Genomic DNA, 26474 nt, shown 5'->3' on the forward strand with positions numbered 1-26474 from the left:
CCGCAGGCGACGCGCCGTCCTCCAACTTGGACACAGGCGAAGGCGCACTAGGGCTCTCGCCCCGCCTCCCGGCGCCCGCCCACAGCCAGCGCACGCCGGGGGATTCCAGAAACCGCGTGGTGCGCCAACCGCCCGCACAACCGGCCCCGCCCTGCTCACAGCGCTTGGGAGCGGACGGGGGGCGGAGCTGCGCGGGGCGTCACGTGGCTCGCTCCCTGGGTCCTCGCGAGCCCTCACCTGTAACCTTCAGTTTTAAATGTAAGTTTGAGTTCCTGAGGTCAAGTAAACGTGTGCTTAAAGCCCCAAGCAGCAAAAATGTGCTGCCAGTCTGAAGGAAAGCACAACGCAAAGTACATGAAGTTCACGTGTTACTGAATGGGGCTAACCAGGCCTCGCCCCCGCAGTCACCCGGCCCAGATCACCTGAAAGCTCCAGACCTTGACAGAAAAAAAGAAAAAAAAAAGGGAAATTACCAGGTCGGATTTAAACACGAGGTCTCAGAGACAGTTCCCAAGCCCCAAAGAAGATGCAGAGTACAGCCCTCTCCCACTTTTTTTTCTTTCTTAAAGTTGTGTTTTTCTTTATTTTTTACTTTTTGGCCGCACTTCAGGGCATGCGGGATCTTAGTTCCTCCACAAGGAATGGAACCCTTGCCCCCTGCAGTGGTAGCACACAATCTTAACCCCTGGACCTTCAGGGAAGTTCCAGCCCTCTCCCAGTTCTTTGTATGGGGTTAACACTTTTTTCCTTTGACTAGGTACCATGCTACAATATGGTGTTTCCCAAACTTTTCACAGCATGACTCACATAAAATGAAAATATTTATATATCACACTGAGCTGAAGAGTCAAGATTGTTGAAATGGGAACTCACTGCATGGCGCTCATGGCACAGCAAGCAACCAAAAGCTGTCATGAGCAGACTGGTTCTTGCAGGCACCATGGGGGCGATGATAGCTCTCTCCCATCACAGGAATGATATTCTCATTCTGCAAAGGGCTTAGTGGAGAGTGATCTGTTCTTATATTTTTTTGCTCCCCACCCCCAAGAGAAGGGAGAAAAGGAGAGAAGACAAAGCATTAGGAATGGCAAGAGGGGGAGTCTGAGATAGCAGGACGTGCCGTCATGCTCAGACCAGTCTCTCCTGTCAGTGTGCTCATGGTAGGGTGAGAGGTATCGGTAGCAGCTGATCTAAGTTTTCCAGTACTGACATAGTTCTGAAAAATGGGCACCAGGAGGACACTCTTTGCTCCCCTCCCTCCCAGATCCTCCCCCACCAAATGTAGTTCAAATGATCTTACCCTGAAGTCATCAATTCTCAAAGGCAGCCTACACTTGCCCCATTTTAAAATATTCTCCTTTTTATAAAAAAGGAATAAAAAACAAGTTTGGCCCCAGAGCTGGCTTCATCATTTTGTCAGCTGATTTTTTAAAATTTTTATTTATTTTTGGCTGCGTTGGGTCTTCGTTGCTGCGCACAGGCTTTCTCTAGTTGCGGCGAGCGGGGGTATTCTTCGTTGTGGTGGGCATGCTTCTCATTGCGGTGGCTTCTCTTGTTGCGGAGCACTGGCTCTAGGCGCACAGGCTTCACTAGTTGTGGCAGGCGGGCTGAGTAGTTGCGGCTCACGGGCTCTAGAGCGCAGGCTCAGCAGGTGTGGTGCACAGGCTTAGTTGCTCCACGGCATGTGGGATCTTCCCGAACCAGGGCTCAAACCCGTGTACCCTGCATTGGCAGGCGGATTCTTAACCACCTCACCACGAGGGAAGCCCTAAAAGAACTTTTAAAGTTGTACTTATTTTGCATCAGTTGAGATGGAATGAACTTTTGCAGTTATGTCATTCAACCCAAAAGCAGAAGCCTGATGCCTGTCCAGGGTCTTTCCCAGATGCCTCAGTTATCTTTTATGGACTTGTTCTGTGCATCAGAGAAGGCATTTGTCATGGTTCCCACTAATATTATACATCTGTCAGATTATCCTTGTTTCTAATGTATTTTTTCCATAGCTTAATATTGTGTTACTCACTGCAAGATTCTCGTATCTTCATTTTTAACTGTATATATCAAACTAAAATTAACTTATTTATTGGTTCCTATGATGAATTCCATCTCATCTGATTAGTACTCTCTAAGCTCTTCTTGCTTGTGTTCCCCTCTTTTTATTTTTAGCCCTCGTGCAGTATTGTTTTTAAACAACTTATAATTAGATTTAATTTTTTCCAGTTTTGAGATATAATTGACATATAATATTGTATAAGTTTAAAGTGTACAACATAATGGTTTGATATATGTATATATTGTGAAATGATTACCACAGTAAGTTTAGTTAACATCCATCACCACCATCCATCCATCAGTTACAAAATTTTTTCCCCTGTGATAAGAACTGTTACCATCTACTCTTTTAGCAACTTTCAAATACATAATACAGTATCGTTAACTATTCTCATCATGTACATTACATTCCTAGACCTTATTTATCTAATAACTTGAAGATTGTACTTCTGACCACCTCCACAATTCCCTCACGCTTACCCCTACCTCTGGCAACCACAAATGTGATTTCTGTTTCTAGGAGGTTGTTTTTTGGACTCCACATATAAGTCAGATAATACAGTATTTGTCTTTCACTGTCTGCCTTATTTTACGTAGTATAAGGTCCTCAAGGTCCATCCATGTTGTCTCAAATGCCAGGATTTCCTTCTTTTTATGACTGAATAGTATTCCATCACATACATATATATAGATAAATAGGTAGATAGATAGATACGTATATCTTTATCCGTTCATCTGTTGATGGACACTTAGGTTGTTTTCATGTCCTGGCTATTGTAAATGGTGCTTCACAGAACATTGGGGTGCTGATATCTCTTCAGAATTTCTCTCAGATATATACCCAGAAATGGGTATCATATGATAGTTCTATTTTTAAGTTTTTGAGGAACCTCCTTACTGTTTTCTATAGTGGCTGTACCAATTTACATTCCCACCAACAGTGCACAGGTGTTCCCTTTTCTCCACACCTTTGCCAACACTTATCTCTTGTCTTTTGGATGATAACCATTCCAACAGGTATGAGCTACTGGTATCTCACTGTGGTTTTGATTTGCATTTTCCTAGTAACTAGTGATGTTGACCACCTTATCATGTACCTGTTGGCCATCTGAATACCTTCTTTGGAAAAGTACCTATTCAGGCCCTTTGTCCATTTTTTAATTGGATTGCATTTTTGATATTAACTAGTATAAGTTCCTTATATATTTTGGATATTAACCCCCTTATCAGATTTGCAAATAGTTTCTCCCATTCATTTGGTTGCCCTTTCACTTTGTTGATCATTTATTTTGCTATGCAGGAGCTTTTTATTTTTTTTTATTTTTTATTTATTTATTTATTTTTTTTTTTTTGCGGTATGCGGGCCTCTCACTGTTGTGGCCTCCCCCGTTGCGGAGCACAGGCTCCGGACGCGCAGGCTCCGGACGCGCAGGCTCAGCGGCCATGGCTCACGGGCCCAGCCACTCCGCGGCATATGGGATCCTCCCAGACCGGGGCACGAACCCGTATCCCCTGCATCGGCAGGCGGACTCTCAACCACTTGCGCCACCAGGGAGGCCCTGCAGGAGCTTTTTAGTTTGATGTAGTCCCATTTGTTTATTTTTAATTTTGTTGCTTGTGCTTTAGGTGTCATATTCAAAAAAATTATTGACAAGGCCCATGTCAACAAACTTTTTCGTCTATTTTTTGTGGTTTCAGGTCTTACATTTAAGTCTTTAATCCATTTTGAGTGATTTTTGTGAGTGGTATAGGATAGGGGTCTAGTTTCATTCTCTGGGCTCTCAATTCTATTCTGTTGGTCTATGTGTCTGTTCTCATGCCAGTACTACGCTGTTCTGATAGCTTTGTAATATCGTTTGAAGTCAGGAAGTCAGGAAGTGTGATGCCTCCAGCTTTGTTCTTCTTTCTTAGGATTGCTTTGGCTATTCAGGGTCTTTTTTAGTTCTATATAAATTTTAGAATTTTTTTTCTATTTCTGCTTTAAAAAAAAAAGGCCATTTGAATCTTGATAGCGATTGACTGAAGCTTTTGGCTAGTAGGGACATTTTAACAATATTAATTCTTCCAGTCCATGAATGTGGGATATCTTTCCAATTGTTTGTGTCTTCACTTTTCTTCATCAATGGTTTACAGTTTTCAGGATAGAGATCTTTCACCTCCTTAATTAAATTTAGTCCTAAGTATTTCATTGTTTTTGATGCTATTGTAAATGGGATTGTCTTCTTTGTTTCTTTTTCAGATAATTTGTTGTTAGTGTATAGAAAAGCTAATGATCTTTGTATGTTGATTTTGTATTCTGCAACTTTACTGAATTAGTTGATTAGACCTAACAGTTTTTCAGTGGAGTTTTTAGGATTTTCAATATATAAAATCATGTGTTCTGCAAATAGACAATTTTACTTCTTCCTTTCCAATTCTAATGCCTTTTACTTCTTTTTCTTGCCTGATTTCTTCTAGTACTATGTTGAATAGGAATGGTGAAAGTGGACATCCTTGTCTTATTGCTGATACTAGAGGAAAAGCTTCCAGCCCTTCACCACTGATCACAATGCTGGCTGTGGGCTTGTCATCTATGGCTTTTATTATGTTGAGGTCCTTCTATAACTAATTTTTTGTTTTTTATCATGAATGGATATTGAATTTTGTCAAATACTTTTTCCACATCTATTGAGTTGCTCATATGATTTTTATCTTTCATTTTATTAATGTGATGTAGAACACTTATTGATTTGCATGTTGAACCATCCTTGCATTCCAGGGATGAATCCCACTTGATGATGGTGTATGATCCTTTTAATGTGCTGCTGAATTCAGTTTGCTAGCATTTTCTTTAGAATTTTTGCATCTGTATTCATCAGGGATATTGGCGTGTAGTTTTTTTTCTTGTAGTGTCCTTTGGTACCAGGGTAATTCTGGCCTTGTGAGTTTGGGAGTGTTCCCTCCTCTTCAAATTTTGGAAGAGTTTGAGGATTGGCATTAATTCTTCTTTAAATGTTTGGTAAAATTCACCAGTGAAGCCATGTGGTCCTGGGTCTTTCTTTTTGGGGAGGTTTGTTTTTTTGTTTTGTTTTGTTTTTAAATTACTGATTCAATCTCCTTACTCATTATTGACCTGTTCAGATCTTCTATTTCTTACTGATGCAGTTTTGGTAGGTTCTATGTTTCCAGGAATTTACCCATGTCTTCTAGGTTGCACAGTTTGTTGGAATACTGTGTTCATTGTAGTTTCTTATGATCCTTTCTATTTCTGTGGTATCAGTTGTAATGTCTCCTTTCTCATTTATAGTTTTATTGATTTGCATCCTCTTTTTTTCTTGGTTAGTCTAGCTAATGGTTTGTCAATTTTATCTTTTCATAGAATCAACTCTTAGTTTTGTTAGCCTTTTCTATTGTTTTCCTATCTCTGTATCATTTATTTTTGCTCAAGTTTCTATTATTATTTCCTTCCTTCTGCTAACTTTGGGCTTGGTTTATTCTTCTTTTTCAAGTTCCTCTAAATAACTAGGTTTAAAAACATTTAATCTAAGATTCTTTATCATTCAATAAATTTAACCCATTTTCATGCATCAGCATGGTTGATATTTATTCCTACCTGAACCGTCTTATTCTAAGCTTTTGTTTTGTTGCCATTTTCATATTTTCTATCTTCTACATTAGGGGTTGTGCTTTGCTTTTGACTGATTTGAAAAGTGACCATTCTGTTTTAAATTCTAATAGCAACTTCTGCATTTCAAAACACTTGAACAGGTATTATCACAAACCTGCAGTCATTGATTCCCTCCTTTCATGTTTTTTTTTTATTCCTCCCATAGCCACTTCCTGTTAATGATAACATAATCTGGGATTATTGAACCAAATTATTTTTATAAGAAAGTTACTTTTTTTTTTACAAAATACGTTAAAATTTGAATTATTTTTAATATTTGCAGTGTTTTTTAGCCATATTTAACTATTCATACTTACTTCCTGTATTTTATTTCCACACTCACCATTAGGACTTCTACCATGCATTTCTACTTCAAAAGTTTTTATTTCCAATAATCAAAATTTTAATTATCTATAGTATTTCAATCAAATCAAATTTTTCAGAGCTCTGGAATCTTCAGAGCCCATATATAAACAAGGACTATTTCTGTGACTTTCACACATGGTTGATATAAAATTACTGACCACACACGTCCTTTTCCCCTCAGAATATTATATATGCTGTCCAGTTTATCATGTTACTGTGTGATACACACTAAGAAGATTTTGTGCCTTTGTGAGTAATCTTTTCTTTTTCTCCCTGAAAATCTATGCATTCTCTGTCTTTGAAATTCAAAATGTCATCCAGGTATTGAACAATTTTTCTTATTTTTGGTTTGACCATAGCAGGACCTTTTTATTTGAAGATCAATATTTTCCTTCAGCTCAAGAAAACTTTGTTCTCTAAATAATGCTTTTCTTCTATTTATTTGTTCTGGAATTTTTATTTAGACATGCCAATAATCCACATATTAGATGCCCAACCTCTGTTCTTAATGTCTGTTTTTCTGAAGCTACAGTAACAAGGAGACCCAAGAACAGAAACAGTTCAGAGATCCAGGTTTGTCTCAAGGCAACAGTATGTGCAAAGGTTCTGAGGTGGGAAAGAACTTTGAGCAGTCAAGAAAGAGAAAGAAGACCCTTCTGATGGGATTATAGAGGGAGAGGGGTGTATGACGACATCAGAGAGAAAGGTGGGGCCTTGTAGACCACAAATTTAGTGTTTAAGTGTCAGGAAAAGCCATGGAAGGGCTTTAATGAGGGCACTGACAGGACATGACTTAAGTTTCAATGTCAAGTTCACTTTTTCAGGAGGAATGCATTGTGAGGGGGAAGAATGAAAATGAAGAGACTGGCTCTGAAGCTGTTACAGTTGGCTAGGAAACAACTATGGTTTAGACTAAGGCAATAGCAGTGCAGAGGTGGGCAGATGGGAGTTTCAAGATAATTGTGTTTAATAGATCAATAGGACCTGCTAGTCACCTGGATATTGGAATGAAGGAAAGGGAGGAATCATGAATGACTCAGATTTTTAGCTTCAGTAACTGGTAACTTAATTTCCCTTCTTATACAGGGAAGGCTATGCTGAGGGAACCTGCTTAGGAGGGAAAAGTATAGATTAGGGAACAAGCTAAACTGTTTTAACAAAGAGATCCTAAAATATCGTGGTTTATATAAAACAGAAATGTATTTTCATTTTCACATAACAAGCAAGAGGTGAGCAATCCAAGTGGCAGGCAGTTATGCTTTAACATGTCTTCTGCCTCTGGGTCCAAGGTAGCTGCTCCAGTTGCCACCATTTCCAGCCAGTGAGAAGAGAAAAGAGAAAGTGGAAGGCAAGCAAGTTCCTTTTTAAAGAATGTGACCTACATATGCCCATATATGAGGGCTCCCCCCACAAATCATCCCCCAGGAGAGAAGTCCCCTTACATTCAAGTCCTTATTATATTTCCCATGTTATAGGGCACTCTTGTTTTATACTAACAAAGAACTGTGAGGACAAGAACATATTAGCCTGATGCCAGCCCAGTTTTGGAATCTTACGGAGGTCATTCAAAAGCTGATCTTGCTCTGCCTCTTTATGTGAGGAAAGCATTGTTTCATCCAATGCTTGGCTGTGTTGTGGTTTCCTTGGCAACTGTAATACCAAGATGCGATGGGCAGACATATTCAGACCTCTGCTTTTAGTGACAGGCAACAGGTGCCACTTGCTAGAAAAAGAATCAGGTTCTACTCTTGGCTGTGGCACTAACTAGCTGTGTGAATCTGTTTCTCAGTTTTCTCATCAGCAAAATCATGGTGTTCTTCCAATTATAACATTCTGTTTTCTGTGAGAATGAAAGAATAGTATGCCCAAGGCCAAAAGTGAGTAAGGAGAACTTCTATAGATTCAGAAGCCAGACTGAATGCTAATTCTATCTGTGGCTCTCAAAATTTACATGTTGGAACCATTTACCAAAGACAATAGATTTTCCTCTAGATCAGAGTTCTCAAACTTGGCCAGATAATTCTTCACTGTGGGTGGCTGTCCTGTGTATTGCAAGATATTAAACTGTATCGCCACTAGATGGTAGAAGTATTGCACTGTCAGTTGTGACAACCCAAATTTATCCAGACACTGCCCAATGCCCCTGAAGGGCAAAAGTGCCCGGATTGAGAACCACTGATCTAGATGTATTCCTCTAAGTAGGACTAAATAATACACATAAACTTTAATTATCAATAGCTCTATTTTATAGGTAGGAAAACCAGAACATTTCATGAAAAATGAAATTCAATGTACAATGCATAATATAGTCAAAGATCTAAAATGAACTGGCGTTCTAAACCATTTCCCATCTTTAATCAATAAACATTATTCCTCTTAAGAGGAGGTGAAAAAATTACCCATATTAAAAACACTGAAAACAAACACCATTAGTAAGTACCATTAAATGATGAATAGTTCTACAACCCTCTAACCTCTCTGTATTCTGTTAACTAGCCCTCCAAGGTAAAAATAATTATGGCTTTTGTTGTGGCTTCATATTTCTTTACAACAGTCACTAAACGAATTTCCAATTTGGTAAACCTAATAACTCACGCCATTTGTTTTAAACATAATTATCTCTTAATCATCAAGCTAAAGTCATAAGAAAATAATGACACTGTCACTTGAAGGTCACCTCAGTCTACCGTTCACCATGTATCTAATCATACACCCTTAAATTAATTCCAGCAGAAAGTCTAAGGAATTCATGGATCAATCTCCCAGCACATCAGGCAGAGTGCTAATACAGTTAAAAGACAATACAGTAGAACATCTTATTTAAACTTCTGATAACAAAACAATACAGAAGTGGAAACCCTCGTGAAAATTTTTTTCTCGTTTTGGTAACAAGATCATTAATACTTCATACTTGTGTGATACTGTAAGGTTTAAAGAATAAAATAAGAGAGCTCCGTAATACACTTGAAAGACCGTACTAGAACTTACAGGCACAAAGTTCCTTAAGTTCCAGGCACGTCTAGTCAACCCTCATTTTTCATCAGGACAACTTCAAGGAGGCCAGCTTACAAAGAAGCCGTTCTCTACAGACGGCTCTTACTCACTACATAGTTCTTAGGGTAAACATGTTTATACTTTGACTGAACTGTCACGTAGATGTTATAATCATGGCGATTGTACATCACTACTCGGTGAAATTTCTTGCCTTCTTTCATGATTTCTTCATTCTTTTTTTCAGTGTACATAAAATTTTCTAGCAAGTTTGAATCTTCTAAGTACATCTCATCTCCTGAAAAATAATATTTTAATTTTAGTGTTATTTTATAAAACATTCCAATATATTTGTGATATATAAATCAGTGTTTATTTTTATCTATTTCAGGTGTTTGGAACTGAGATAGTTGTTAAAAAATCCTAATTTTTTGTGCTTACCTCAATTTATTTCTTGTGTTTTTAATACCCCCCTACCCTCCCCAGTTCTCCATTTTCCAGCCAAGAATTTTCTTTGGGTACATAAATATTTATGACTAGTATTTTTACATCCTGAACTATAATTTTTTTTTTTTTTTTTTTGGTGGTACGTGAGCCTCTCACTGTTGTGGCCTCTCCCGCTGCGGAGCACAGGCTCCGGGACGCGCAGGCTCAGCCGCTCCGCGGCATGTGGGATCTTCCCGGACCGGGGCACGAACCCGTGTCTCCTGCATCGGCAGGCGGACTCTCAACCACTGCGCCACCAGGGAAGCCCTGAACTATAATTTTTTACACTAATTCATGACTCTCTTTATCCCATTCAATGTTAATGTTGGCCTTGATATCCATATATTTTTGGTGTTTCAATGTGGGCTGCTTTAATCATTTTAAGGTTAAATTACAGAAATTATTATTTACACATCAAAACTGCTAAGCTGTCCCACTGTAGGATGAATAACAAATATTTTCACAATTCTGAGAAGTGAGATAAGCAGCCGTAAGTGAGAAAGGTCACAAAACTCCACTGTAAGCGGCTATAAAACCTCTATCCTGCACTCGCCCAACAACAATTGACCACCAACAAACTCTCTTTCAATCAAATAAGTACAATCTAAAGTTTGCATAATTTAACATTAAAATGTAAAAAAGTGAGCTAATGTACGAGAAAGAACTTTGTCAGTGTCCAGGAAATATATTTACATAAGTGTATATAAAGTAATGTGTCCAGAATTTCTAGTTATAATAAATACTATGAATATCTTACAGACCTTGATCTTATTTAATTAGTACCTCTGTAGTGTGTAAAACAGAGACTGTAATTCATGTCTCTGTGTGAGATAATACTGCCATACGGCCCAGAGCATTAAATGTGAATACTAACAAAAACACTGATAACTCACTGATTTACCTGGTAAAAGCTGGATTGTTCCATCAGCAGTTAATAATGTGATCGGCAGCCATCTTTCCACCCCTTCTAATTCACGATCCAAACAAAATTTGTGCAAGTCAGAGAGAGAGGCAAAGTGTTCTAGTCTTCTTATTTCATAGAACTGTGGAGGCGCAAGCCAAATTTCCTTTGATATGAAGCTTTCAGTTGCCTCTGACGGAGATGACCACTGCGGAAGACAAAGGTAAGACTTCCTGAAGTTTATCCTATAGACAATGCAAGACTCGAGAGCCTTAGATCAGTACCTAAGAGCTAATTGAAAATGTAAAAGTAATTCATTAATGTGTCTTGCTAGATTCCTCTGAGACAACATGAAAAGATTTGGTGAAGAAAGCTGGGTTGATCCCCTTCAGAGGTTGATTATTGGGACACTGATCCTGAGAACTAGTAAATAAACCAGGATAGATCACAAAGGGTTGACCTGGGAGCGTTGTTCAGCATAAAAGGCAGGAGATGCTAAGAAGGCAAGGTGGTTCTGGTCACTCCTAAAGGAAGACTCTGAAGTATAAACTCATGACAGCAGATTGAGAATTTAGTGCCCGTTCATTCCTCCCATAAATGGGCGCCTTGGCTAGGCACTGAGGATGTGGTGGTGGATGAGACAAAGATCTCTCAGGCCCTAATAGGGCCTTCAGCAAACAAAATGTAGCATGATATGTGCCATGTGTTACAAGGAAGGTAAAGAGGCCGGAGCAAGAGAAGCTTTCAGGAAGGTCAAGAGATGTGACTCAGTCTATTGGCTCAGGAGTGTAATAACTGCACGGTATCAACCAGATAGCACTTACCCATTTCACTTAAGTGGCCTCACTGCTGTGGCCTGCCCACTTTCCCAAGCCTTCCTTCCATACACATTTAGATAAAAAGAGCTGATCCAATAATACAAAATAACCCCAAAAGGTCTTTCTTTAACTGGTTTACTAAATATCTCCTTACACTGGGGAAACTGATTCTCACACCCAAAACCAGGGAGTTGAGATTGACTGCCTTGAATAACTATAGGCCCAAAGTTTACAAGCTTGTATGAGAAACCTGAGAAACTTGTTACATCTTCAATCTATGGGGCCCAGCAATCTATGTTTAATAAGCACCCTCGATTCTTCTGAAGTTGGCCAAGGCTACACTTTGAAAAACAAAGCTCTGGCCTCAAAGGACCACCCAATCTCTAAGGTATCATGTGAGTTCAGTGGTAACAATGAAGATAAACGGTTAAACAATAGGCATTAACTCACTTAATTCAACCTGTTCAGGTTGGTCTAGACCATAGGCTCAAATAACTTAAATAACTTATTGTTTATTGGTTACTTGTCACTAGTAAAACACTAGTTTTACTAGTTACTAGTAGAAGTATTTTGAGCAAAAATGCTTTACATAAAATATTTCCAACCCTTAGGATAACCCTGCATACTCTCATTTTACAGATGAGAAAACGTCGGAAGATCCTCTAACTAAAAAACCTGGGCTTCAAACTCACAGGGCGGTGGTGGGGTGGGGTGTCACTGGCTCTAGATTCCACTGTTGCCCCTCAGTTTCTGAACTTCGGCAGTTCTGACACTTTAAGCCAGATAATCCTTTGTGGAAGGATATTCAGCAGCATCCCTGGGCTGTACCCAGTAGAAGCTATAGAAGTCCCTGAGTTGTGACAACCAAGAATGTCTCCTGATATTGCTAAATGCACCTGAGGGTGGGATGGGTAAATCATCCCATGTTGAGAACCACTGCAATGAGAAGCCCGCGCACCGCATCAAAGAGTAGCCCCCGCTCGCCACAACTAGAGAAGCCTGCGCGCAGCAACAAAGACCCAACACAGCCAAAAATAAATAAATAAAATAAATAAATTTATTTTTTTAAAAAAAGAAAGAAAAGGGAGAAAATTTGAAAACATAGCAGTAAAACTATTCAAAATAAAGCAGAGAGGAAAAAAGATTGAAAAAAAAATGAACAAGGCATCAGGGACCTGTGGAACATTATCAAGTAGTCCAACACACATGGAGTCCCAGAAAACACAGGGAGGTGAAAAATGTTTGAAGAAACAAATAATTAAATAATAAAACAAAAAGAAAACCACGCACATCATAATCAAATTACTGAACACCAATAAGTAAGAGGAAATATTTAAAGTAGCCACACACACCAAAAACACAAACACACATTACGTACAGAGGAACAGAGAGTTAAAAGCAAACTTTTCTATGAGATGATGGATGTTCACTAAACTTACTGTGGTAATTATGTCATGGGATATGTAAGTCAAATCATTATGCTGTCGCCTTAAACTTACACAGTGCTGTATGTCAATTATATCTCAATAAAACTGTTAGAAAAAAAAAAGCAGACTTCTCAACAGAAGATTATGCAAACCAGAAAATAATGAAGCAACATTTTTAAGTACTGAGAGAGAGAAGAAAAAAACCCAAACTGTTAACCTACAAATAATTCTATACCCAGCCAAAATATCTTTCAAAAACCAAAAGCAAAATAATGTATTTTCAGACAAACAAAATTTAGAAGATTCATTGCTTAGAATGAATTTAGATTCATTCATTCTAAACAAATTTAGAATATCTGAAATACATGACATATTAGAGGAAGTTCTTTAGGCAGAAAGATACCAGATGTAGATTAAATCCACACAAAGTAATGCAGAGTGCTAAGAATGGTACATATGCAGGTAAACATAAAAGACATTTCCCCCTCATTTTCACAGTCTTTAACAGATTGACTATTTAAAGCAAAAATAATCAGAGTGTATTATAGAGTTTATAATAGAAATAAAAGTCAAATGTATGACAACAAAAGCATAAATGACAGGAGGGGAGAAATGGAAGTATATTATTTTAAGGTTCTAATACTACACATGAAATGAGAGATGTATATTGCAAACCCTAAAGCAATCACAAAGAAGTATAGTTAATAAGTCAATAATGGAGCTAAAACAGAGTCCTAAAAGTACTCAATTAATCAAAAGAAGTCAGGAAAAGAAGAAAAACAGTTCAAAGAATAGAGGGAACAGATTAAAAAACAGCAAGATGGTAGATTTGAAGTTAACCTTAGTGAGAATAACACTGAATACAAATGATCGAAACACTCCAGTTGAAAGGCAGAAACTGTCATATTGGATAAAAAAGTAAGACTATATGCTGCCTACGGGAAACACACTTTAAATATAAAGACACAGATTAAAAGTAAAGAATGGAAAAAGATATATTATGCTATTGCTAATCAAATGAAAGTCTGAGCGGCTGTATTAGTATCAGATGGTAAACTTCAGATTTCAGAATAAGGAACATTGCCAGGGATAAAGAAGGATATTTCATCATAATCAAAGGCTCAATCCATCAAGCTTGAATAGTCCTATGCAGCACCTTACAAGGGAGCTTCAGAATACACGAAGCAAAACCTGATGGAACTGAAAAGAGAAAAAGACAAATCCGCAACTATTCTTTGAAGATTTCAGCATTCCTCTCTCAGTACTTGATGCAACAGGTAAATGATATGGAAGACCTGAGGACACTATCAACGAACTTAACCTGACAGTTCTACAAACACTCCATCAAATACAGCAGAATACACATTCTTTTTAGGTGAAGAGGGATCATTCACCAAGGTAGACCATATTCGTGGCCATAAAACAAGTCTCAAATGAAACAGTCTCAAATAAATTTTAAAAGACTTAACTATGAGGAAACAAACTGCTGGGGGTTGAAATGAGTTAATGCATGGCAAGTGCTTACTTAGGAAGGGGCCTGGCACCTGATCAGCGCTAGCAGAGCTCCTAGCGTCTCCGCTGGCCTCCCGCTGGAGAAACCGCGTGGGGAGACATCGTCGAGGCCCTGGGGCTGTGAAGCCGGGGAAAGTAGAAAGCAGTTCACCAAGGTCATGGCTTTGGCCTGCTGGCCGGGGGCCGGACCACCTGGGTCCCATGCCCCCTCAGTCGCGTACTGGCTGTATGTCCCTGAGCAAGCGAATTAGCTTCTCTGGGCCCGGCCTATCTGGAGGTTCCGGGTGTGCCTGGGCCGCCGGCCGGGGATGGGGTCCTCATTCCCAAGCTCCCATGGGTCCCCACTCCGCGCCGGGAGGACGCCTACCTGGCAGTCCACCACCTCCACCAAGTCGGGGAAGACCGGCGGCGGCTCGGACAGGCAGCACAGAAAGAAGGTGGTCTCGAAGCGGCGGCCACGGCGCTGCGTGAAAGGCGTGAGCCAGGCGCTCCAGTCGTGCAGCGCCCAGATGTCGGGAGTGCAGTCTAGGTGAGCGCACAGGCGCAGGAAGTGCTGCGGGTCTCGGCGGACGCGGGCGCGCCAGTCGGCCAGGGCCGGCGGCGGCGCGAGGGCGCGGCCCGGCTCGGGCGCGGCGGGCCCGGGGCCCCTGGGCCGCAGCAGCAGCACGCCAGCCTCCTCGAAGGCCTCGCGGATGGCGCAGATGCGGAAGGCAACGTCATCCGGCAGCGTCGCCTCGTCCCCGTCGGCGGCTCCGGGCCTGGCATCTGGCAGCACCGGGAAGGTGGCGCGTCTGGGCGGCGGCGGGCCCAGACCGAAGCGGGGCGGCCGGTGGTGCGGCGCGAAGAGGCGCAGCCAGTCGGCCGAGCGGTCTGCCGCGTCCAGCACCCCACCCGGGAAGACGTGCGCCCCGGGCAAGAAGCCTTGGCGCGCGGAGCGTAGCAGCAGCAGCAGCCGGAAGCCCTCGGCGGGCGGCGGGGGCCGCGACGGGGCGGCGGTGACCGGGAGCGTCCAGCCCGCAGCCAGCACCACGGTGGCCGCCCGCCGCCAACTGCTTGGGCCCGGCCGCAGGGGGCCGCTCATGGCGTGTGGCGGCGCGCGGCTTCCGGACTCAGCTTCTGGTGCGGCTGGAGTTTTCCCTGGGCTTGAGGACGGAGGCCGGCGTCTCGCTGGGTGAACTCCCGGCAAGGTGCGCGCTGGGCGGTCGGTGAACCCGGGCTGTTTGGCCTCACCCGCGCCTGCCTGTAAGGGGGAGAAGCAGGCTTGTGCCAGCGCGATGAAGCTCCGCCTCGAGTGCCCTTGTTCCCAGCTAGGTCATTCTCGCGGGGCAAGGGCTGTCACAGCCGCTTGCTAGGAGGGCCTCAACACCCTCACTCAGGACACTTGGACCAAGAGCAGGAATGCTTATGATCGCACAATGACCTGTCGAGGTAAAAGTGCGATGCAAACCTAGGCCTGGGGACACCTGCCCGACCAAAACCTGAGAACTAGGACTTTCTCGATTAAACAAAGAGGGTTTGTTTCCTTTGGCGGGGGGTGGGGTGGGGGGTGCGTCCAAGGGCTAGGTGTCTGAGCTTTGCAGGCTCACATGAACCCCAGCAATGTGAAACTGATGCATGAACCAGATACCAAATTACAAATTTCACACAGCACAATCTGAGTGTGAAAGGTCCTCCTTGAATCCCCAGACAAGCTCCTATCTTGTGATCTGGACACCTTTTATAGTCAGGGCACCTGGGACCACCTTAAGCATCTTAGGTCACTGGATAATTTCCACTTTCATGGGAGAATTTTAATCCAAGCCTAGAGAGGGAAATTTCGCTCTGCTCTGCCTTTAGAAAGAGCCTGTTAAAGCAGTCTTCTCTTTTATAGCTCCTTATTAGTTACCAACGGTTTCTCCACAATTGCTATTATACCTTGCTATTGTATCACGCATTTGTTATGTGTCCGGATGAGCATATAGACTATTGTTGAGCCTCATTTTCAAACTATCACTTTAATGTGGGATATTCCCTGGGGGAGAATCCAGAGAGGGCAACAGCAGTATTTAGGTTGATTTTTGTTGGCATCGTTTTCTAAAGATGCAGATCCCTGTGTACTGACCGCATCCCAGAAACAGGAAACAAGACCACATGTTTAGAAAAACACACAGAGGCCAAGGGAGCACCCATGTACTGGCAGGTTGGGGAGGGGGGTGGAGTCTGCCAAATTTCATCCATCTTGAGTCTCTGCATAATCCACAGTTAGGGACCCCTCCCTTACCTGCTTTCCCACTGCATGGCTTTCTGCTCTGAGACAGTCATTTCACAATCTATTGTGGAGTCTAGGATGGCACCCTGGAGCCTGTGTTTTTAACAATCCCCTACCTTCTCTAGGTGATTTCAGTGCTTTAAGCCATGGGAAGCCATAAAAGGTGGTGACATGATTAAGTTCATATCTTCAAAGGTCACCCTGACAACTGCATGATGACTCAATTAGATGGGGCTGTTCTGGAGGCCCGTGGAATGTGCTGGGGAAGAAATGGTGAGGGTCTAAACTAGGAGAGTGGCTGTGAAGAGGGGGTGAGGTGGGAAGAAGGGAATGATTCACTAGAGAGTATTTAGGAGGTAGACTTGAGGTAATGTGGTCATTGGTTGAATATGCAGAGCAAGGGAAAAGAAGGAATTAAAGTTTTAGCTTGGGAGGTTGAAAAATCGGTGGCTTCAAACAATGAACATTTATTATCTTACAGTTTCTGTGGATCAGGATTTCAAGAGCATCTTAGCTGGGTTCTATTTCCCGTGAGACTGGTGAGCATGTCAGCTGGGGCTTGATTAGGGGCTGAGGGATCCATTTCTACAATGGCTCACTCATATGGCCGTTGGCCAGAGGCCTCAGTTCCTCACCATATTGGCCTCTCCATAGTGCTGCTTGGATGTCTTTGAGACATGGTAGTTAACGATCCAAGAGAGGAAGGAAGAAGTCATGATGCATTTCCTGACTTAGCCTCAGGAGTCACATTCCATCACTTCCACAGTATTCTATTGTTACACTGGTCAGCTCTATTCCGTGTGAGAGGGGACTACATGAAAACACCAGGTGGTGGGGATCATTGGTGGTCATCTTGGAGGCTGGCTACCACAGTGGATAAAAAACCATTGAAGCATTAGGAGAAAACAGGTAAATTCCTCTATAGTCTTTGACTCAAAATCTAGAAGCATAAGGGAAAAGATTGATCAATTTGACACACCGTGCATATTTATAACTTTATTATGACAAGAGACACCATAAGAAAGTCCAAGATATAATAAACTGAGAAAATATCTCTAATGCCTATCACAAAGGACTGAGAAGAAAAAACCTCCAATTGTGTAGAAAATGGGCAAGAGATATGGAAAGACAGTTGGTTGTGATTTATGTAAGGTCACACATGCAGCAAGTGTTGTTTGGAATCTGTCTCCAGACCTATTGGCGTGTCCTCCGAGTGTCCTGCCCTGCCCTGTTCTGCCAGGGGCACAGTGCCAGCTACTCCAGGCCTGACAGTAAGTGCACACAACCATCCCCTACTAGGGCTAGCAGTTACCATGTGCCACTTGATCACAAGAGTTGAGTCACTTTGTTTATGACAACAGTTGCTTACTTCAGAGAAGGACACTTGGCTCTTGGTTCTTATGTTCCACTGGTCTGGTCTTCCCCAGCTATCTTTACAATAACAAATGTTCTTATTTGATTAGAACATGCATGATCCTGAAAGAAAAAAAAACAACTTTCCAAACATGTCATATTGTTTCTTAAGCATAGCTCCAAGTGGACTTTTATTTCAATCTCTACTTCATTGAGCCCAAATTCATTTCTGTTATCCATTATTTATCATGTTTTTCAGTGGAAAAAGAAAGGAAGAGAATGCAGGGGCTAGCCATGGAGAGATGACTTCAGTTTGGAGAATCCACAGTAGCAGGAGAGTTTGTTCAACCTGCCTAGAAATGAAGGCATGTCACTGCAGTTAAATGGAATTCACCTATGAATGACCAGCAACATCCAGGGCACCAAGAATCATTACATAAAAATGATTTCTCAAAATGTTTTTTGAAAAGGGTTTAAAAAAGCTTCACAATATGTTTTCTCAAAAATGCATAGATTCCACTTAGGTGACATTCTGGAAGAGGCAACACTGTAGGGACAGAAATCAGATCAGTGGTTGCCAGATCCTGGGATGAGAGGAAAGGATTGCCTACAAAGGACATGGGGGAACTTTTGGGTGGTGATGAAAACATTCTATATCTTGACTGCAGCGGTGGATACATGGTTGTACATATTTGTCAAAACTCAAAACCGCACAACTAAGAAGGGTGAATGTTACTGTATTTAAATTATACCTCAATAAGTTTGACTTTAAAAATGTACAGATTCCAACTTCTAGATCAACCTGAATTTCCCTCTGTAACCTTGACCTTTTTATTACATATCTTCTTTCATTGACAAGTTTATCTAGTTTTAATCTTCAAAATGATTTCCAGCAGATTTTACCTAAGTTATAGAAAGTTAATGTTTTCATATATATTGCTTCTTTTGCCCAACCGTCCCATTTTAGGCAGCCAACATTTATTGAGCCCTGTGCCCGAAAAAAGTCTTATCTCAATATCCCTATGAAGTATATCCTATTATTATTCCCATTGTAAGGATAAGGAAATTGAGGTCAGGGAGATTAATGAAAATCTTCAATAAGAATGGATCTGAACTCAGGGGTACCCTATTCCATAGTCAGTGCTCCTAACCTCGATGCTGTTCTGTCTTGATGCTGCATTTCAAAACTGCTTCTGATTCTCTGCAGGTAAGATTCCAAAAGTTTTGCTTTGCCTGTTTGTGGCGCCTGGTGGGGTTGGGGAGGGGATGGGTGTTCTGAAATTGTTTCTCATTATAAATGAGACCCTAACTGTTAAAATTTATATTTTAATAACTAATATTTTCTAGATGATAAGAGCATTCAAACTTTTATTGTAAAAACAATATTAAATAAAAATATATTGAAAAAATACCATTCGTAATTCCACCACCTTAACATACATTTTCATTTCTGTATATTTCCTCTTAGATCTTCTCTATGTGCCTAACACATACCTACAGACAAAGGACATTCAAATTTGCTTTCTGACAACAGCATGTTAGAAGGACTCTTGAAAATCATTTTGCCAACAGGAGTTCTCATTTGGCTTGTTTACGTTTGTCATATAAGCCTTAAGGTTATAACATTCTAAACTGAAACACCAAAGAAGCAGGATGCCCAGATCTCACAGTACTGCAATGAAAACACCCACAATCCTCTGTGTAATGAGATGAAAATAAGTAAATGAAAGAGAGGAATGCTTTTCCAGAAATCCATCTTGTGCTCATGGACAGAGGGCTGCAGCATGTGGTCAGTTCCTGCACCTTCGGTCAGTTCCTAAGAGCCAAATAAACAGTATTTGAACATGACTTTGATCTACATTGACCACAGCCAAAGATCATTTATGTGGAGACCCACTATTCTTCCTGGATTCCATCCTGCATTAAAAGATGAGCATAGGGCTTCCCTGGTGGCGCAGTGGTTGAGAGTCTGCCTGACGATGCAGGGGACGCGGGTTCATGCCCCGGTCCGGGAGGATCCCACGTGCTGCGGAGCAGCTGGGCCCGTGAGCCTGCTCGTCCGGAGCCCGTGCTCCGCGGCGGGAGAGGCCACGACAGTGAGAGGCCCGTGTACCGCAAAAAAAAAAAAAAAGATTAGTATAATTGTATTGTAGAAAAGCACCTGGAGATTTACAATCCTGGAGTCTTTCTGAACATCTCTTTATGTAATGAAATCTGTGAAGGGTAAATATGTTGATCAGGATATTCACTTCAATTTAAATGTGCATGAAGAAGATTAAGAATATCTTAAAAAATCGTAAGAGTTGATAGCTGAATCATTTGAGGGTGCCTTTTTCAACTAAGTTATAAATGCTGCACATTATCTTTAATTTTTAATTATTAATAGCCATTTAGTTAGACGTGTCATTCAAACAGTACACACGGAGCATTTAATTCCAACTAGGATCTGTTGCCATATACAAAACAGCCCATGCTGTGCTAGTTTCCCAACATCAGGCAGCCAATGCAATTATACTTCTGAGGGCACCAGGTCAGTTACAGAGTAGGATTCTCTTCGACTCCATGACAAATGATGGGATTTCACATCTGTAATTTACCAGAATCAGTTTAGATTGCTGGGTAAAACAAACTGTCTAATAAACACTAGGCTTTCTTGGACTCAGACGTAGAGTCTGAATTTAAATTCCTAATCTAATTTAAACACTATAAATAAGTAGCATTTATACAAATTTGCTTTTAAGTCCAGACACTAATTCTGATGTGGACTAAAATCGCAGTAAGCTTAGTTCATTCTGATTTTTAAAATTCATATGGAATTTTACCAACAGACTAATTTTAGACAAACTAAGATTCCCTTTCCATATGCACCAAAACCAACAATGACAACCCCCTCCCCACCAAAACCCCAAACAAACAAAACAACCCTTTTTTGTTTAACTGCATTCTGTTAAATGTTTTAAGCCCTGGAAGGGAACTTTGAGTTAATCAGTTGGGGCCCCCTCCCCATTTCACAGATGAGAGAAGTGAGGCACAGGGAGGTCAGTGACTTGTCTGAGGTACTCAGAGAGAAAGGCAGAGCCCTGCCCATCACAGTTGGTCCCACATTGCAGAAGGAGGCATTCCCCAAAGAAAGGCAGAGGCCAGTCCTACAGCACTTTTCTTTCTTAGCCTGCCTTACAGGATCACACTTTGGGGCTTGTACCCTTCACAAACATTCATTACAGAACAGAGAACTGCATTCTGAGAAGTAACTGTGTAGCTAAAAATATATCAATGTGCACATTGAAAAGGAAAATGCAGCATGATCAGGGTCCTCATGCAAACTAGAACTCTCTTCAACCCAAACTGCTTTTTAGTCATTGGACAGCACACATCTCTTATGTAGCTTACTGTAAACCTTAGGTAAATCGTGAAGTATGTGGTCTAATTTGACTTACCAAAAATATTTTCCCTTGTGGCATTTAAAAGCATACATTCTTAGAGAACAGAAAAAAGAATTTGCCAGGCATATTTTTCTTCTACAAACATTATCGTGTTTTCTGTTTTTTTCTAAAAGGAATAGTTGAAAGTTCCCGTGATAAGTGCCTTGGCATTCCAAGTTCTTGTCTTCTCAGTATCAGATAAAGCTGTGCTATTTTCCTAAAAGAGAAGCCAGGCATGTTTTCTCTTACAGGTATTAACTTTACAAGAGATTTATAATAGCACTTAACTTTTGAGGTAAAGATCTATCCTTTAACTTGTACCTTTAATTTAGGAAAGTAGACTCTAACACTGACCATTATCATATATACCCTATATTAAATATGTGTAATTTTAAAATCACTTGTATCATGGTATAAGATCGTAACAAATATTTTTAGAAAATTAATGACTTTGATATCCAACATCTAAATTGAATCACGCTTCTACCAGAAAGCAACCTCTTGAATTATACATAGAAATGAGAGCAGGGAGATATTGCTGCTATTGCTCAAGCAGAAAGTGATTTTGCTTACATCATATAGCAAAAGTCCTGTTAGGCAATGTTATAACTCCAAATAATGCCAAGTATTACAAATGCTTAACATTTTCAAAGAGTTGTATAGGTTAACATGTCCACAGGATAAATATGTTTATTGTAATTCAGCTTTTTTGGTGTGTGTGCAATACTTTATCACTAACTTCAGTGAGCAGAGGATTCTCAGAATCAGGTACACATCTGATTGCACATATAAGTAAACACTCAAGGATCTGCCAAGTGGGTGGAAGGAGTGAAAACAAAAAAAATTTGCTTGTCCCAATTGATCTCTATGGATTACACAACTTCCACACTTGATCTTAGCCAAAAGGCAGAGAAGCAATGGATTACACAACTTCTGATGGGTTGTTTCTTTAATAGATTCTGATGAATCATGACCCAAAACTCGTTGATAAGGACAAAGAATCACAGTTTTAGAGACAGTAGAATATATTTAGGGATATTTTCCAACACTGGGTCACAATATGCCCCAGTGTCTTTTTTTTTTTTTTAAAGATTTAATTTTATTTATTTTTGGCTGCATTGGGTCTTCGTTGTGGTGCACGGGCTTCTCACTGTGGTGGCTATTTTTGTTGCGGAGCACGGGCTCTAGGCGTGAGGGCTTCAGTAGTTGCAGCACTCGGGCTCAGTAGTTGTGGTCCGCGGGCTGTAGAGCGCAGGCTCATTAGTTGTGGTGCACGGGCTTAGTTGCTCCACAGCACATGGGATCGTCCTGCACCAGGGATCGAACCCGTGTCCCCTGCAATGGCAGGTGGATTCTTATCCACTGAGCCACCAGGGAAGTCCCCCCAGCCTCCCCTTGCCTGAAAGAAATGAGACTTTGGGGAAGGTGACAGAGATTCTGTGTTGTGTTGCATGTGGGATGAGGAAGAGGGGAATTAGAAAACTTTCTATGTCATTTCTGAAGGTACCCTGGGAAGGCAGGTGTAAAAAGAATTTGACATGGCCCAATTCAGTCACCCAGACCGGATGAAGCAGAAGGAGTTCCTTTTATTAGTTATTGTTATAGAACTCTTAATCGGCTTAAGACTTCGTGGGTCTTTTAAAACCATTATCACAGGGCTTCCCTGGTGGCGGAGTGGTTGAGAGTCCGCCTGCCGATGCAGGGAACACGGGGTCGTGCCCGGTCCAGGAAGATCCCACATGCCGCGGAGCGGCTGGGCCCATGAGCCATGGCCGCTGAGCCTGCGCGTCTGGAGCCTGTGCTCCGCAATGGGAGAGGCCACAGCAGTGAGAGGCCCACGTACCGCAAAATAAAAACAAAAACAAAAACCAAAAACCAAAAACATTATCACACACAAACAGATCCTCTGCTTTCACTATCTACAGTACTGGAATCTGTGTGCTCAGGAGGAGTGGGAGTGGGTGATCAAGGCTGGGAGGGTGGCCCGTCGGACTGGGTGCCCAGACAGCACTACTGCTGCTATTTGCTTCTGACCCTCGACCCTCCAAACTGCCCTTGTGAAAAATTGCCAATTCCCTCCTCCTAGTCCCCTTTCTCACTTCTGGGGTGAAAAAGAGAGAAAAAAAAAATCTGTGTCACTTTTCAGCCAAACCAATCTCTGGGTTTTATTCCAAACTACCTTCAGAGTTAAACACATCTGTTTTCTCAGCCTTACTTCCCCAACAAGGCTCTCTCTGATCCACAGGTGGGAGCTGGTGGCAGTGCTCAGGCAAATTCCAGCCTGGGACCTAAGGTGTTTTCCACATTTCCTTATTTACTGCCACAAAGAGGCTAGGGCCACCTAACTTCTGTCATCTACATCTGTGGTTCCAGTAGTTTATGCTATGATCTCCTGCCTTAAGAAGATAGATTTTAAAAATAGTTGGAGATGTATGTTTAGCAATCTAAGTATATAAGTAAAGACACTGTGTATGACTCATTGGCACCCATATGATTTTGTGGCCAAATGTCCTTTATAAAAAAAAAAACCAGCTTTGACAGTACACAATGTGGCTACAGGATTTTCCTAACAGATCTTTTTTTTTTCAATCTCCTTAAATTTGAAGTTAAAGCTGTTACGTTCTAACCCAGTCTCAGGACTAATTGGCTCAAGACCTCTGTGCCCAGTGATGCCCCACTTGACCCTCTCAGGGGGCAGTGTCCAGGTCAGGGAGCTGTGCAGCTCCCTCCAAAGCCAGCTCTCCTACTGGCCAGCAAGCAAATTCCAAGGGATAGATAGGATTAAGGGCTCCAAAGAGGATTCCCCAGCCCACCCCCAAAGGAGGATAAAAAACTCTAGTCTAGTTCTGGAACAAAAATAAGCCCCAGCCAAGGAGAAAGTGCCTGTTTAGATAGCCGGTGGCCCTTCCCAAAGCTTGCACCCCTTCCAGACTGACTGGGCAGAGCCCTTTTCAATAGGAAAGGATGTGCAGAAGTATGTAATCGTGTGCTAAAAGAAAGCACGTTGCATGAACTTCTATTTGCACACTCTCCTAAGCTTAGGCCCCAAAGGATTAAGGTAATACAAACTGCTTACCTTATTGCAATTTGTTTTCTTGTCTAGGAAACAAAACCAACACACACACACAGGCCAAAAACACTTCATTTCACCTCACCCTCTTTCCAAACTGCCCCACTCGGAGAATGGGAATCACCGGCAGGGGTGGGGACACCAAGCTCAGTCTCAGTGTAAACACGCCCCGGCAGCACAGGCGGTAACCTATTAACTCGGAGGAATCTCCGCTCGCTACGAACGGTTTTCTATTAATAGGGGATAAAGCTCCTGCATACATTAGCGGTAATGACCCGGTGGCCCGCGCAAAATTAACTCCGCCCGGGCCATCAAGAGGAAGCCATGTTCTGCCCAGGCAGATGTGTGCTTGAAACGCGCGTATAAACATACACGTACACACGCAGGGTTTTAGAATCGCTCCCCTTAAACATGCCAGATCCCACTCCCATCCCTAGTCCTGGCGGTTGCAGATGTTCTCCGAGGGCTGTCTCCGGGTAGCGAGTAGTGGCGGCGGAGGTCGTTCGCGTATGGGTCAACTCAGCTTCGCCACACACACGGCCAAGGCCACAGCCGCCAGCAGCACGGCGCTGAAGATGGTGGCAGCCAGGGCCTTACTCAGGTCGCAGGGCCCCGTGCGCTGTTGTACGGACACACCGCGCCACGAGGAGACGCCGGCGCTGGGGCTCGCCAGGAGCTCGGCGCCTGCCGCCTGCCGGGCCTGCACCGTCCAGCGGGGCACGTTGACCTTCATCTCCATATCCTGGATCATCTCGCCCACCTGAAGGATCTCCCGCTCCAGCTGGTGAACGTCTTCCACGTCGAAGCCGCGCTCCGCCTCGTGCCGCAGGCTGCGGGCGCTCAGGGCGCGCGCCGCTACGCTCGCTGCGCCGCCTTCCACCCCGGTACGCACGAGCGGCCGCCGCGGCGCATGCAGCGGGAACTCGGTGCCCAAGGTCAGCGCACGCCGCATGTCCGCTTCCAGCAGGTCCAGGCAGCCAGAGAAGGCCACCCAGAGGCGCTCGAACTCGGCGCGTTCCTCAGCGCCCAGGCCCCGGTCGCGCAGCGGAGCTGTCAGTCGGGCGCGGATGGTCACCGCCAGCTCTTGCGCCTTCTGGCGCGTCTTCTGCAGCTCTTCTCGCAGGTTCTGCGAGTCCGCAGAGCCGCCGATGGTCAGCACCAGGTGGTGGTAGCATGCAGTCGCCTTATTGAGCGCGTCCAGTAGTGCCTTGCACTCCTCCTTCGCCATGGCGCTGCTCTCCGGCGCAGCCCGGCCGCCTGCGTCCCTCTCAGCCTCACGCCCTCAGCGCAGCAGGACACAGCCAGCCCCGACGGCGACCCCTGGCCGGGCGGCCCGAGCACTCCTCATGGCCTGAGAGGAGCTAGGCGCTGCCGCTGCTGTCTACAGAGCCGCTCAGGATCCACGACGTGCGCTTCCGCGGACTCGGCGCGGAGAGAGAGCCCCGTTAGCTGTTTCCCGTCCCCTCGTCCATCCTCCCCAGGTGCGCTCCTAGTCACACGCCGAATCTCTGCGCAGCCCTCGCCTCCACGGTAGCCACCTGCGAAGCCCGGGTTGCGGTCGCCATCCTCCTCCGGTGCAGTCGTCAGGGCTAGCCGGCCGCGGAGCCGCGCCCTCCGCCTAAGCTGCTGCCAAGGGCGGCCGGGTCGGGTTTCTTAGGATCCGCCCACCCCCTCCCGTCCTCGCTGGGCGCTTCCATCCCCTGGACCAGGGATAGGCGGGGCCCCACGCGGGAGGTCACGTGTAGGTCCCCCATCTCCCCCTCCGCACCCCATTATGGTCTGGAATATTAGCGCTCGTCAGATCCAATCCTCCTCTATTTTACGGAAGGGGAAACTGAGGCTCGATTAAAAAAAAGGGGGGGCTAAGATTACGCCACGTCCATGCAAGTGAAGGGGCTAGAACCCAGGTACCCCGACTCTTAGACCCTGCCAGCGACGGGAGTGGTATGCCTCGTAGGACTGGGCACCTCCGTCTCCCAAAACAAGCAGTAAAGGGCGATCTGCGGGACGGGATGGCTCACAAAACCTCCCCTTACTAGTCCAGCCCGCTTTCCAGCAACAGAGCTTGGACCCCACCCCTTGGATCAGATCTGCTCTCGGCCCCGCCCCCTCCCGTTCCGGGCACGCGCAGTCGGTGGTTCTGGGCTGGTCCAGCCTGAGTAGGAAGCGCTGTGTGCCGCCT

At 43.4% G+C, this 26474-nt stretch overlaps 2 protein-coding genes across 2 annotated transcripts; both read right to left on the reverse strand.

Annotated features, from left to right (window-relative positions):
* Positions 1–8306: 8306 nt before the first annotated feature.
* Positions 8307–15425, reverse strand: NUDT19 (nudix hydrolase 19). The gene is made up of 3 exons (XM_060084097.1): positions 14567–15425; positions 10443–10650; positions 8307–9353 (listed from the first exon to the last, which is right to left on the reverse strand). The coding sequence occupies exons 1-3, from the start codon at positions 15278–15280 to the stop codon at positions 9148–9150; spliced, it is 1128 nt and encodes a 375-aa protein (XP_059940080.1). The 5' UTR covers positions 15281–15425; the 3' UTR covers positions 8307–9147.
* Positions 15426–24528: 9103 nt separating this feature from the next.
* Positions 24529–25520, reverse strand: RGS9BP (regulator of G protein signaling 9 binding protein). Its single transcript, XM_060085429.1, has one exon. The coding sequence runs from the start codon at positions 25518–25520 to the stop codon at positions 24807–24809; it is 714 nt and encodes a 237-aa protein (XP_059941412.1). The 3' UTR covers positions 24529–24806.
* Between the last annotated feature and the right edge of the window lie 954 nt (positions 25521–26474).

Source organism: Mesoplodon densirostris, chromosome 19 (genome assembly GCF_025265405.1).
Source record: "Mesoplodon densirostris isolate mMesDen1 chromosome 19, mMesDen1 primary haplotype, whole genome shotgun sequence".
NCBI lineage: Eukaryota > Metazoa > Chordata > Mammalia > Artiodactyla > Ziphiidae > Mesoplodon > Mesoplodon densirostris.